The sequence below is a fragment of the Calliphora vicina genome, chromosome 1 (genome assembly GCF_958450345.1).
Source record: "Calliphora vicina chromosome 1, idCalVici1.1, whole genome shotgun sequence".
Classification (NCBI taxonomy): domain Eukaryota; kingdom Metazoa; phylum Arthropoda; class Insecta; order Diptera; family Calliphoridae; genus Calliphora; species Calliphora vicina.
Window position 1 is genome coordinate 30,991,533 of NC_088780.1, and position 14,347 is coordinate 31,005,879.

Below are 14,347 nucleotides of genomic sequence, written 5' to 3' on the forward strand. Positions count from 1 at the left end.
AATCGCAAGATTGAAATAATCACACATATACGAATGCTAGAATTAGTCCCCTTATTTTATACTTACTGCTGTTTCCCTCCAAGACTTCTCCCATTGATTTGGTCCTCGATTTATATTCAATATTTGTATGGCTACTTAAAAGGTATTTTGAACTAGTTCGTTAACGAACTATACCATATGTAGTGTTTCAAAAAAGATAATAAATTATTAGATTATAAGTAACATTAACCGATCCTTACTTTGCTAAAACTAACATTTTTAGCAAGCCTCATAAGAGTGCTTTACACAATGAATCAAATTGTTTGAAAGTTGATGGCAAGATATTGAAACGTTGTTAGAATTTTCACTTTGTTTAGAAATCTTCTAACAGAGTCAAAAAAAAGCCAAATCAAGTGATTAGAATTCACAAGGTTTTAGTATAAATTATTAGGAACGTACAGAAATGAAGTAACAATTTAATTATTTAAATAACCAAATTTGCTATATAAATTTTTCAATATACATTTTAAGCTTTTCTTAATCATCAATCGTTTGAGAACAATTTTATAAATATTAGAGAAGATGATAAATTATAAAGATATAGATAGCACTTGTAATTTAATCACGCTGACCATAGAAGGGAAGGAGAGAAAAATGTCAATGAAAAAAATTAAACAAAATTACTCTTTGCATACATATGGGTGATACAATAGCAAAATACATGGTAAAAAATTCTCATGAATTAGATTTTTACCTCTCAGTTGACATCGCCACTGATCTGTAAATACAGTGATTTTAAAAATGAACGATTTTCAAAAAGCAACAGTAATTTTTAAATTGATGTTATGCAAATTGCATAACATAAATTTTTTACTAGAAAGTAAAATGAGTAAATTATTACAGAACACCAAAATATATGAAATTTTAAAAAGAAAATAATGATCGGATACGGTTTACAAAACAGGGGGATTGATTACTTGTATATAAAACTACATATTTTTCAAGTGAATGACATTTGAGAAGCAAGGCCTGTACATCATATCTCGTGAATTCAGCAACTGTTTTAAATGTTAAAAAAACCCTTTAACAATACCAAATTCCTTTTTATATCTTGTTAAAAATCTTGTTTATTTATTTTAATATTTCTCTTTTTATTTTTACAAAAAAATTAATTACAAACAAGCTTTGAAAGCCCTTTAATAAGAAAATTATTTGGAAAATAAAGCGAAAAAAAAAGAAAATTAAAAAATTCACATTAAATTACGTTTTCATTCATTTTTTGGGACACAAATATAAACTACAAGTAAAATGTTTATGATTTATATATAAAATAATTTTATATATAAATATATCAGTCCAATTATGAAAATAAATTCCCCGGGAGTTTTTCCCTTTTCTCATTATTCCTATTCAAATTCTCTGTTAAAAAAGAAAAGGAAGAAAACACCCGGGAATTTTTTTCATAACTGGGCTGTATAAATGTAATGCTAATTGTTTTGTTTAATAAATACAGTTAATAATTAAAAATACATAGAATAGAATGTAATATACATTAAAAGGTCAATAAAATAATATAATAATAATGATTTGATTTGAAGTTATACTTTCTCTTCTACTGATTACTGTAAATTTTCAAAATCATTGCAGTGTTTTTCCTGTTCGGCATTCTCCATTAACACTCTGACAATATCGGAGGTGAATCTCTCCACCAATTCTAAAGCGGTGCTGGGTGGTAAATCTAATAGTGAGGAGGATATAAAATTACCAAATGCTGTGTACTTGTATTCTCGGGCATTTAAGCGAGCTTGCTTTGGAGGTGGTGGAGCTACTGAAACGGCTGAATCATTATCAGTTTGCAGTGAAGATTGATGGTTGGATGTTCGATGGTTACGTTGTAGCTGTGCCTGGTGTTGGTGTTGGTGTTGTTGTTGCTGCTGCTGTTGCTGTTGCAGCAGTTGTTGTTTTTTATGGTAGTTGGTTGATGTGGAATCGGCATAATCTGAACGTAATGTATCCAAACGACGTATGCTAATGGTGGGACGGTGTTGTTGTTGCTGCTGCGGTAGTGGTTTGAGTTGTGAGTGCTGCGGCTGTTGTTGTTGTTGCTGATGGTAGATTGGCATAGTAGAGGAATGTGTTTCCGTACTATATGGTAAAATTTTAGAAAATTAGTTTTCATTTTTCAATTGTATTGATTTGGCAAAACAATTTAGTTTTTTTTTAAGATGAAATTGTAGAAAATTTTAATGAAATTGAGGAAATTCTAAAATATTTCATTTATATTGGTTAAACAATTATAAACATTCAAAAATATTTGTCTTGATTGATACATCAATATCTCCGCTGAAGACCTGATTCCGTTGCTATTTAAATTCGGAAAAATTGGACCACAAATGGCTGAGATATAAGCAAAAAATCAAGACTACCTCGATTTCGATTACTATGTCATTAACATAGACAATATGGATATCTAATGATAGACATTTCAAAGGCCCTTCCAACGACATATAAGACGCCATAGAAATTCGGACCGACAATGGCTAGAAATCGGCAAAAAAAATTTTTAGCCAGATTTTGTCACTCATATTTCTATATTTTTCTTAAAATATGCTATGGTCAAGATATACAGCTCTCTTATTTGTTACTCATTAAATATTCCTCAATTTAAGCCTTTAAAACAATTGTTTTGCAAACATTTCCATAGGTATTCAATACAACTTACATTAGTTCTGCTGTTTCAAATGCATTTATCTCGGAATCATTATGTTGACTCTCTCTAAAAATTATAGGAAAGATAAAATTATTAATTAAAATGAATCCATTAAAACTACAATAATTCAATTTACGTTTCATCTCCCGTATCCTCTGAACCATCCTCCATTTTAACAGCCAGCAGACCATTTGGGAATGCCGATATATTTTGTCCTCCGGTCGCTGCCTGGTCCGTAATATGACGCAAAGTTAAATTGGAATTATTACTGCATGAATTACTTAATTCTGGTTCAGCGGCAAACTGACTACCACCTCCACCCATGCTACCATTTAATGGCATCATTTTCTTATACGATCTTCTGGCCCTTATATGTTCCGAGAGAAAATGTAAATGCTCGTATAGAGGCCAGGGTGAATCATAAGATTTATATGGGTTTTCCTCGCGTAATTGTTCGATACGCCGCTTTTCCAAATTGTAACGATTGCGTAGTTGTAAAATGCGATCTTTTAATATGGAAACTAAAAAAACAATGAAACATTTTAAAATCTACATATTTAAAGTTTAGTTCAAAGTGTGGTGGGTTTGAGTGAGGTGTAGTGCCGGTATGTTGTGGTGTTTATTTATGTCCAGCCAGAGTATTTTGATAATGACTTTATATAATAAATATAAAAACATGTGTTTAGTTTCATTCAAATGTTGTTTTTTCTGGTTTTTATGCTCTTTTTTTCTACTAGTGAAGCTTTTACGCATCAAAACATTGTAGCCATGTGCATTTTTATGCCATTTTTTGTGTGTTTTATTTTGTAAACAAATCAATTTAGGTTTTTTTTTATTATTTAACAAAACCCCTTTTGAAAAAATAAAACTCACCCTTTTAACCAAAGATTGTTTACAAATTATTATAATGGTTAGAGGTGAGTTTATTACAAGGTCTATGATTTTAGTATGGGGAGAAATGTATGGTTTGGAAAAGAATAAAATTTATAGTAAAAGCTTCCTGGTTTTATGAATTAATAAAAAATGAGAGTAATTAGCAAATATTTGTGCGATTTAAAAAATAGATGTTGAGAAAAACAAAACATTAAATTTATAAGGAAATATAGAAAATTAAATTTAACTTCCATTTAAATATATTTGTCCAATTCACAATTGGTGTCGTATGTTGTAGCGTTGTATGTCGTAATATTTTTATTAATATTTTTGTTTCAAAAATTTTTGTTTGAAAAATATTTTTCACAAACAACTTACAACGCTACGACTTCGATTGTGAATTGGGCAATTTTGTTGTAAAAAATTAAAGCTAAAAAATTTAATTTATTCGTTTGTTTTGGACATTTCTTTGAAAGTTTTGATTACGGAATTCGAACAAATTTTGCCTGGCCGAAACCAGATTTTTGGCATAACTCTTTACAAATTGTAATCCTGTCTTGAGAATCATTCCATTTTAAAGATATTTTTTTGACGTTTGACATTTGATAAAGGTTTGGATTTTAAATCACTCTATATTGGATAATCAAATTTTAACATTATAGATTCATTTGTCAATCAACCCTATCGTGACCCCCTGTCTATACTTGACAAATATTTATTATAACAATTAATGACGTTTGTTGTCAAGACAAAGTTGTCTGTGCAAAAGCACTAACAATTTTGTCATAACGAAGCAATAATACTAATAAATGGAGACTATACTGGATAATTTTTTATCGTGACAACAATTTAGACGTTTATCATGATAAAAATTTATCAGGTATAGACAGGGGGTGAAGAACAAGAAAAATTTCTATTCCCATGAAATATCTATTTTCATTCACAATAGTTAATTTTGTTCGTAACATCTGTTTATTGTTTACAAAATTCCATCTAATAATTTCACAACATGGGGAATTTTTGCACGTGAACAACGTTTATGAACGAAAATGGAAAAAGGGAAAATATTTCATGTGAAATATGTAGTAGTGCAGAAATATGTTTGTAGTGCAGTAATATCATCTCAATTCTGCGAGTAACTAATTATATTTTGAGACAAAACTGTTTTAAAAAATTATTTATCGTTTAAAGATCAAGACTTTGGCTCTATTTTCTTAGCACTTTCCGCATTTTTAAAACATGGCTCTTCTAAATATATTTAAATCAGTAGTATTTTATTGAAAGATAAATGATCATGAAACATTTAATGTATGCAAGTAGAGCGAGCTATTGATCAAGACTGGGTCTTGAGTCAAGACCCAGTTGAATTGAATTGAATGAAAAATATTAAAAATTTATTCCCTAAAACCATTCACCAAAAGCTTCAAGCTTTGGCTTCTTCCAAAGACTATTATTTGAAAAGAATTTATTGCATTATGAATTAATTCATAATGCAATTGATTCCAAATTTGAATGATTCAATCCTTAATTCAGATCCAATCCAAATTGAATTAAAATAAATAAAGATTTAAATCTTTACAAAATTTAATGAAAAATCTTTATAAATAAATGAAAAGATTTTAAGATTTGAATTGAAGAACAATTTTATATAAATTGTAATGAAATGGACTGAATTAATGAAAAATTAAATGATTCAGTAAGGAATATACACCATAAAGAATTAATTCTAAGAGGAATCTAATACATTTGAAGTTTGACTTTTCTATAATGCTTTAATTTTAGTATTTTCAGTGAAACTATTTAACGAGTTGCCTTCAAATGCAACCAAAGCTACATATATTTCACGAAAATTTTTAAATTCGTAAGAACATTGATTTATAAATTCCTTTAAAAACCATATTGAATGAAACTTTTAACATGTTTTCAAAAAAAATATCCATTTCTCTCATCCTCTCACTACTTACCATCGAAACCCAATTTATTTGATATTTCCTGCCACTCATGAGCATTATAAAGTTTATCCTTAAAACGTGGAGAACTGCGATCGTAAAACGAAGGGCGACTGCGAAATTCGCTAATTAAACTCAAATCGAATTCACCCATTTGAGGTAAATTGCGCGGACGGCCACGTTTGGGTTGAAAATCGCTTATATAGGCCAGGTTGAAAGCTATAAATAGGGTTAATAATTGTTTCCTTATTTACATATGTATAAACTATAATGTTTGCTAATTATTTAAAATTAAAACAAATTGAAGGAAAAAGAGAAACAAAAAAATAAACAAATTTTAATAAATATTGGACACAAGCAATAAAAAAAATATATAAATTAATTAAAATAAATAAATTATCTTTAAATTTATTGATAACAATTAAATTAAGAAAAAGCTTTTTTCTGCTTGCTGTGCTTGCTACACTTTAAAAATTTATAAACAAAAAAACTACACACAAAAACCCAACAAAAATTAATTATAAATGTTTTTAATATAAAGCACATGTTTAGAAAGAGCGCATGAACGCTGAAAAAAGCAACTCTCTTTGTTCAAACCACCTTTTTGGGAGAGGTAGAGAGAGAGGACGCCTCTTTCCAGCTCTTTGTATGTAATTAAATTCAAAAGAAAAAAACAAATTTGCAACCATACTTAATATTTTTTTTAGTGTAGTGAGACAAACAATAACAAGAAAATTTTTATATGTATTAAACAAAAAAATAATAAATCTAAAGCTTTTTTCACACTGCGGTTAATTTATAATAAATTAAAACGTTAGCAGAAAATAAAAAACAAAAACCCAACAACAAAGACGGCTACAAAAAAATATTAAATTAAATATTAATTTAAAGCAGAAAAGTCAAAAAATAAAATTTTTTGTGAACTTTGAAATTTAAAGATAAATTTATTTTTTTTTGTTTTTCATTTATGTATATTAATTTTTACAACAAATTATTGTTAAAAACTTACCTTTTCTGTATAAAATTTTAATTAAAACTTTTTTTTTCTCCTTTTAATAACAATTAAATATTGCTCTGCTCAACACACACAGTCACACAGGAAATTATGTATTTTTAATTTATTTTATTTTTTTATTATTTTTAATTTTTATAAAAATAAAAATCAAACGTCTTTACTCCTCAACATTTAATTTTAAACTAAACTCTTAAAAAAAATTTATACAAATATTTTTTTTATATTTTATTTTTTATTACGTTTGCTTTTCTTCTCTAAAATAAACGCGCGCGTTGTTTTCTTGTTGTTGTTGCTGCTGCTTCTGTTTCTTCTTCTTTCGTCTCTATATAACAGTCAGCCAGCCTGACTGCCTGCCTGCTGTTGTTGCTTTAGCTGCTGCTTTATTTTATTATACGCTTAAATATAAAAATGTTTCTTTAGGTTTTGTGTATAATTTCCCTGTGTTTTGTTGTAATTTAAAATATAAAAAAAAATATATATAATAAAATAAAACAAAAAAGAATATCTTTAAATATAAAAAAAAACAACCACCATCTTCGTCATACCAATAGCATAGCGGTTAATAGCAGCATTTTGTTTACACACTCACACACACACCAACAACAGACAGAGTCACACAAAAATCCACACTCGCAGACACAAGGGAGCGAAAATTTGTGTGTGTTTTGAAAGAGAGCTCAAAAACACAAAAACATTAATGTTGGTTATTTTGAGCTGCCAGATGGTTTCGCATGGAATTATTAAACGAAATGGCAAATAACAATGTTATTTATTGTTTAAGGGTCGTTTAATGTGTATGAAAAAAGGTAACCAAACATGTTAAGAGTAGCTATAAAATTTTAAACTACATAATTTTAATTTAAACAAATAAGAAAGTATAGTCGGTCAAGCCCGACCGACCTTACACCGATTATATCATTATAAACAGTTTTCTATTAATTATGGACCGAAGATCGCCATAAAATTAGGTGGCATGTTTTCTGTATACATATGTATATGAAACTTATTTGTATTGAATTTTATTTGAATATATACCAACATTTTTAACATAGATGGGCACAGTATATATTTATTTTTACTGATTACTGAAAAAAGTCAGTATTCAGTAAATTTTACTGATTACTGAAAAAAATTTACTGATTACTGAAATAAAATCTCAGTATTCAGTAATTTTTACTGATTACTGAAAAATAATTTCAGTAATCAGTAAATTTTACTGAATACTGAAAAAAAATCAGTAATCAGTAAATTTTACTGATTACTGATAACAAATAAGAATGCAGTATCCGGACGTTTTTACTAGATTCTAAAAAAAAAGGTATGTACCATAGATGGGCCCTTTGAAGTAAAATTACTTACTAAGTACTTGCCTTCAATGACATTTCCGTGTTAAAAGTAACATCAATTGAAGTTTTTTTTTAATTTTTTGTAAAAATCTCAATATACTGTAATCTAACTTACTGATTACTGAATTGATTTTCAGTAATCAGTAAAATTTACTGATTACTGATTTTTTTTTCAGTAATCAGTAAAAATTTACTGATAATGAAAATTATATTTCATTACCAATAAGCATTTACTGATTACTGAAACGCTTACTGTAGTAAAAAAGTAATGCAGTATGCCCATATATGATTTTTAAGAAATCTATACTCGTTAAAATGATTTTCGAAAGTAGGCCTTTTATGGCAGCTATGACTAATTATGTACCGATCCACAGTGGGCAGAAATAAATCTGGCATTTCTAAACGTAGCCAAGGAGTATTCGAGTTTAAGTTACTAAAATGGGCCCCAAACACTTTCTCCAGGGCCGGCGCTATGGCGGCTCTAAGTAGGGTAGCTTCGACATGTACCACTTCTTTTTAACACATGCAATTTTTTGTTTCCACATCTGATTTCAAAGATTTTTATATTTGGAAAGCGCTCCGCTAAGTCTTGAAAAAACATGCTAGCGGTTGCTATTTATCTCTTATAATTTCCGAGTTAAAGGCATTTGAAAATTGAAATTTAAAAATTTTGCCAAAACTTGGTCCGTTTTTTTTAAATATAGGGCGTAATTTTTTACCTAATAGACTCGAATTTGTTAGTTAGACAACTAAATTACCAATAATATAGAAATGTTTTCAGAGCAATATCAATTATGGATCTAAAAATAAACGATTTTTAATTTAAAAATTAAAAAAAATAGTAGATTTTTGCACTTTTTTATATGAAAAAAAACGTTCTTTAAGAACATATTAAAAATTTTAAAAATTTTTTAGGTAATTTAAATCTATTAAAATTAAATTTAATTTTTTTTTTTTTAATATATATTTAAAAAAAAAACTTTTAGTGAAAAAAAATTCGGGTTAAAAAATATTTTTTCCGATTTTGACCCATTGCAGGTCCAACTTACTATGGTCTTATATAAGTCGTTGCAATATCTATCATTAGATATCCATATTGTCTATATTAATGACTTAGTAATCCAGATATAGGTCCTGTTTTTTTCCTAATATCTCAGCCATTTGTGGACCGATTTTCTCGATTTTAAATAGCAACCGAGTCGAAAGAATTCCGGAGATATTGATGTATGAATCGTGTATGTAGTTATTTGGGGGCTTCGGAAAGTTGATTTCAACAGTCAGACGGACATGGCTTAATCGACTCCGATATATATAAGGATCCAGAATATACATATATACTTCATAGGGTCGGAAAATTATATTGTGGAAATTACAAATGGAATGACAAACTTATTTATACCCTTCTCACGAAGGTGAAGGGTTTAAAAACATGTCTTATTTATTGAATATGTTTATCAACATTTTAACTTTGAGCCACATGTTCTAAAAACTCAAATTAGGATTAGAAAACGGAAAGCAGCTTTGGAAACCTTGATGTGTTCCCTATTTATACCTAAAGTATATGGAAATGTGGACTCTATGTGCAAAATTTTTAAAAAAATACCATTTTTAGGATTTTCGCTCAAATTTTTAGGAATTGCAAGATTCCCTTTGACAAGTTTTTTTACACTTTGTTATTTAGAACAATATTAGGAACAATTTGATCTACATTTATTCCAAACAAATCTTTTTGTTTAGATAAGTTAATTTTTGAATTTTTGAATGAATAAAATGCCAATTTAATGATGAGATTACCCCAGGGAACTTCCGAATTTAGACCATAACATAGTACATTCATATTGTGTTCAATTATTTTGAATTGCCCTGCATTTAAAAAACATTTAAGAAATATGAAGAGATTTAGGAGGTCAATATATAAAGAACCGAAATCCATTCTAAAAAAATGTTTCATTTCAATAAATGTATTCATTAATTCATTAATTCAGTTTAAGATTAATTCTCTAAAATTTTACTTAATTCAGAATTAAAATATGTCATCAATTCATGCCATAAAAGAATTTATTGATTGAATTAATCAATAATCAAATGAATGAATTCATAACAAATTTCATTTAACCTTTGAATGGTAAAATTTGTATTAATTCAAATCTATTTCAAATTTAATGAAGATATTTTTATTTAAGTTATTATAAAGAACTTTCCTACTTTTATATTTCTATTAATAATACTCGTAGTCCATTTTGAAATCGAATTGCAGTTTCCCGTAGGAAGTGTGTACAGTTCACTGAATTTCTTTTTGGTGAAATGTACAGATAAATATTTTAGCATTGGATAATTTTTTGGCAGATTTTTAATTCCGGAAACTCAGTGTAACTGAAAAAGTGCCTTGCAATTTCATCTCACTTTGCAACTATTATATTTCCCCCACACTTTCCCAGGCATCTGGTATCTCTCTTACATATTTTAATTATTAAACGAATAATTTTTGTTCTTTTTCGTTTTTTGTTATAAGTAAACTAACTCCCTACTTGAAATGTAAAGAAACCTTATTAATTATAATAATATTCTTTATGTTTATAAATTTCTTGTATATATACTATTTTTAAGAGTAATTGTTAGAAAAAAACCAAAGAAAAGTACCAAAAATTGAATACTAGATATTCTCTTAAATTTAACGGACACTCTTAAAAATAGTTTTTAAACAAAATGTATTTATTTTTTAAATTGTGTGTAGTATTTTGTTTTTTTTTTGTTTTACATTATTTTCTTAAGTAATCAAATTTAATTACATTTAATGAACTTAAAGACCGTATATGAGAAAATCAAAGAAATAAATTATAAATAAAATGAAAATGAACAAAAAAACAAATTATATATAGCAATAAACAAAAAAAAAAACACAACTCAAATAAATAATATGACTTAAGATAAATGTCTATACCAAAAGAAAATAAAACAGAGTAAAATAAATGATAAAATAAAATAAAGAATAGTGTAGAAGAAAAAAATGTATAAAGTAAATAAATATTTAATTTATAAACAAGTTAGGTAGAGTGTTTTTTTTTTTCTTGAGAGGGCTATAACGAATGAAAAGATACCCTTTTTCAATATAGAGAATTGGTTTGTTTGTTTTGAGAAGAGAAGTGTTAAATAAATAGAAACTAAAAGATTTACTAGGATTCCGATTTGTGTTTTATATTATCATCATTGTTAAGAATCTATTATTTGACATGTTTTTATACCCTTCAGCTTCGTGAGAAGGGTATATATAAGTTTGTCATTCCGTTTGTAATTTCTACATTTTTCATTTCCGACCCTATAAAGTATATATATTCTGGATCCTTATAGATAGCGGAGTCGATTAAGCCATGTCCGTCTGTCTGTCTGTCTGTCCGTCTGTCTGTCTGTCTGTCTGTCTGTCTGTCTGTCTGTTGAAATCAGTTTTCTGAAGACCCCAGATATCTTCGGGATCCAAATCTTCAATAATTCTGTCAGACATGCTTTCGAGAATTTTGCTATTTAAAATCAGCAAAATCGGTCCACAAATGGCTGAGATATGAGGAAAAAACCAAGACAACCTCGATTTTTGACCTATTTTTTTACCTATATCTGGATTACTAAGACATTAATACAGACAATATGGATATCTAATGATAGATATTTCAAAGACATTTGCAACGACGTATATAAGACCATAGTAAGTTGGACCTACAATGGGTCAAAATCGGGAAAAAAATTTGAACCCGAATTTTTTTTTAAAAAAAAAAAAAATTGAAAAAACAAAAAAAAAAATTTTTAAATTTAAAAAAAAAATTTTTTTAAGATTTAAAAAAAAAAATTTTTTAAATTTAAAAAAAAAAAATTTTAAATTTAAAAAAAAAATTTAAAATAACAATCGAAAATTTTTTTTTCCAAAAAATTCAAAAAGCAACTGGAAAAAAAATTAAATTTTGTTTACCTAAAAATATTTAAAATTTTGAAGTATAATTTGGTGAAGGGTATATAAGATTCGGCAAAGCCGAATATAGCACTCTTACTTGTTTTTACTGGTTTTATTGGAAAAAAAAGACGACTTGGAAAAGATATAAGCAAACTCATTACTTACTTTTTCAGAATGGATAGGGACCGAATTTACCGCATTACTAATCAAATAAAGTTGATCATAATTTTCCTATTTTAGATCATTCACACGACAGTTTCGTACTAGATTAAAGATAAAATGTTACCTGTTTCTTTAATCTAGTACGAAACTAATTAAAACCAAGTAAGATAGCTAGCTATACTCGGCTGTGCCAAATCTTATATACCCTTCACCAAATTATACTTTAAAATACAAAATTAAAAAAAAATTCAAATTTTTTTTAAAATTTATTTTTTTTTTAATTTTTTTTAAGTTTAGTATTGAAAAAAAAATTTATGACAAAAAATTTTTTTTGTTAAAAAAAAATTCAGGTTAAACAATATTTTTCCCGATTTTGAGAAACATTCTAGGTCCAAATTACTATAACCTTATATACATCGTTGCAATGGACTTTGAAATATCTATCATTAGGTATCCATATTGTCTATATTAATGACTTAGTAATCCGGATATAGATAAAAAATAGGCCAAAAATCGAGGTTGTCCCGGTTTTTTCTTTATAACCGATATATTGATGTATCAATCATGTTTGTAAGTTATTTGGGGGCATACAGACAGACGGACACGGCTATTGTTTTTTTTAAGTTTTTAAATTTTTTTATATTTTAAAATTGTTTTTTTTTAATGACAAAAAAAAATTTTTGGTAAAAAAAGTCACGTTAAAAAATATTTTTCCCGATTTTGAGACCCATTCCAGGTCCAAATTACTATAACCTTACACATCGTTGCAATGGACTTTGAAATATCTATCATTAGATATCCATATTGTCTATATTAATGACTTAGTAATCCGGATATAGATCAAAAATAGGCCAAAAATCGAGGTTGTCCCCCGGTTTTTTCTTTATATCTCAGCCATTTGTGGGCCGATTTTCTCGATTTTAAATAGAAACAAGTCAGAAGATTTCCCGATATATTGATATACATATCAATCATGTTTGTAAGTTATTTGGGGTCTACTGAATGTTGATTTCAACATACAGACGGACATGGCTATATCGACGATTCATAATATATATACTTTGTGGGGTCGCAAATGAAAAATGTAGAATTAACAAACGGAATGACAACTTATATATACCCTTCCACTCATGGTGTATAGTAAAAGTGTTGACGTTTCCCAGTCGTTCATGTTTTCGGGCATTAAAATTTCGCGAGTTCCTCTGTAAATGTAATTTTGCACAGATTTAAACTATATCCATCAATCAATAGTTATTAGAAATATTTTTTTATAAAAAATCTAAGCCCAATAGAACTTTGGAAAGTGTTAACTGTCAAACAAACTGTCATACCGCGCTCACTTTTTGACATTAATGATCAGTATACTTTCGCAAATCATCATGAATAGATTTACAAATTTACAGTAATCAAATTTACAAACATTCTAAATAATATGACAAAAGCGGTATTTTAGAATAACGGTAACGGTAGTCGAGTTGAAAGGGTATTTTGTGGGTAACGGTAGCCAACCGTTAGGGTGTCCCGATAGACTAGACACTACATTAATAATTGAAAGTATTACAAGAACGTCCTGTCAAATATAGACATATTTAGGTCAAGTTTTACCCGCACATACAGTGGTTGACAAAACAATGGAAACTTCTGAAATAATTTTTTAAAAAATTTTAACATTTTTGTAGTATTTTATTTGTATACTTTTATTAACTTAATTTAACAAAAAACAAAGGACATAATTAATTAAATTCTAAAAATGAGAAAACAAAATTAAAAGATTTCTTTATTACGGCATTGACAAAACAATGGAAACTTAGGTATTATTTTAACAAATATGGTCTAAACTTTGCAATAACTCAATATTTTGTTGGGTATCCCTTATTTTTTATAACTGCTACACATCGACGATGCATTGAACCAATTAAAGAGTCAATTGTCTCCTTTGAAATATTTTGCCATTCCCTTATAACCGCCTCCGATAAATCTTCCTTCCTGGTGTAATTTTGGGTCCTTATTTTACGATCTACAATTTCCCATAGATTTTCTATGGGATTGAGATCTGGCGATTGGGCATGCCACTTAAAAACACATACCTCGTTGGACTGTAACCACTCGGTTATAACCCTAGAGGTGTGTTTCGGGTCGTTGTCGTGTTGGAATCTCAAAACTAGGGGCATATTTTCCTCAGCGTATGGATACATAACATCGTTTAATATGGTTCTGTATCCTATACTTGTCATGGTATCTTTTATAATATGAATTGTAATATGAATTGCCCTGAAAAACATCCCCATACCATAATATTGCCACCGCCAAACTTTACAGTCTATTTGTTGGTTGGTTTACGTGGTAGTTCACTACGTGCGAACAATCAAGTAG

At 28.0% G+C, this 14,347-nt stretch overlaps 1 protein-coding gene across 2 annotated transcripts; it reads right to left on the minus strand.

Moving 5' to 3' along the window:
- Positions 1 to 1,080: 1,080 nt before the first annotated feature.
- jigr1 (jing interacting gene regulatory 1) lies at positions 1,081 to 6,870 on the minus strand. Of its 2 annotated transcripts, none has more exons than XM_065498326.1 (5): positions 6,521 to 6,870; positions 5,527 to 5,730; positions 2,826 to 3,210; positions 2,702 to 2,755; positions 1,081 to 2,124 (listed from the first exon to the last, which is right to left on the minus strand). In XM_065498326.1, the coding sequence occupies exons 2-5, from the start codon at positions 5,663 to 5,665 to the stop codon at positions 1,599 to 1,601; spliced, it is 1,104 nt and encodes a 367-aa protein (XP_065354398.1). In that variant the 5' UTR covers positions 5,666 to 5,730; positions 6,521 to 6,870; the 3' UTR covers positions 1,081 to 1,598. The 2 variants fall into 2 exon arrangements, with proteins under 2 accessions (XP_065354398.1, XP_065354397.1); XM_065498325.1 differs by having other exon boundaries at positions 5,527 to 5,788.
- Positions 6,871 to 14,347: the final 7,477 nt, after the last annotated feature.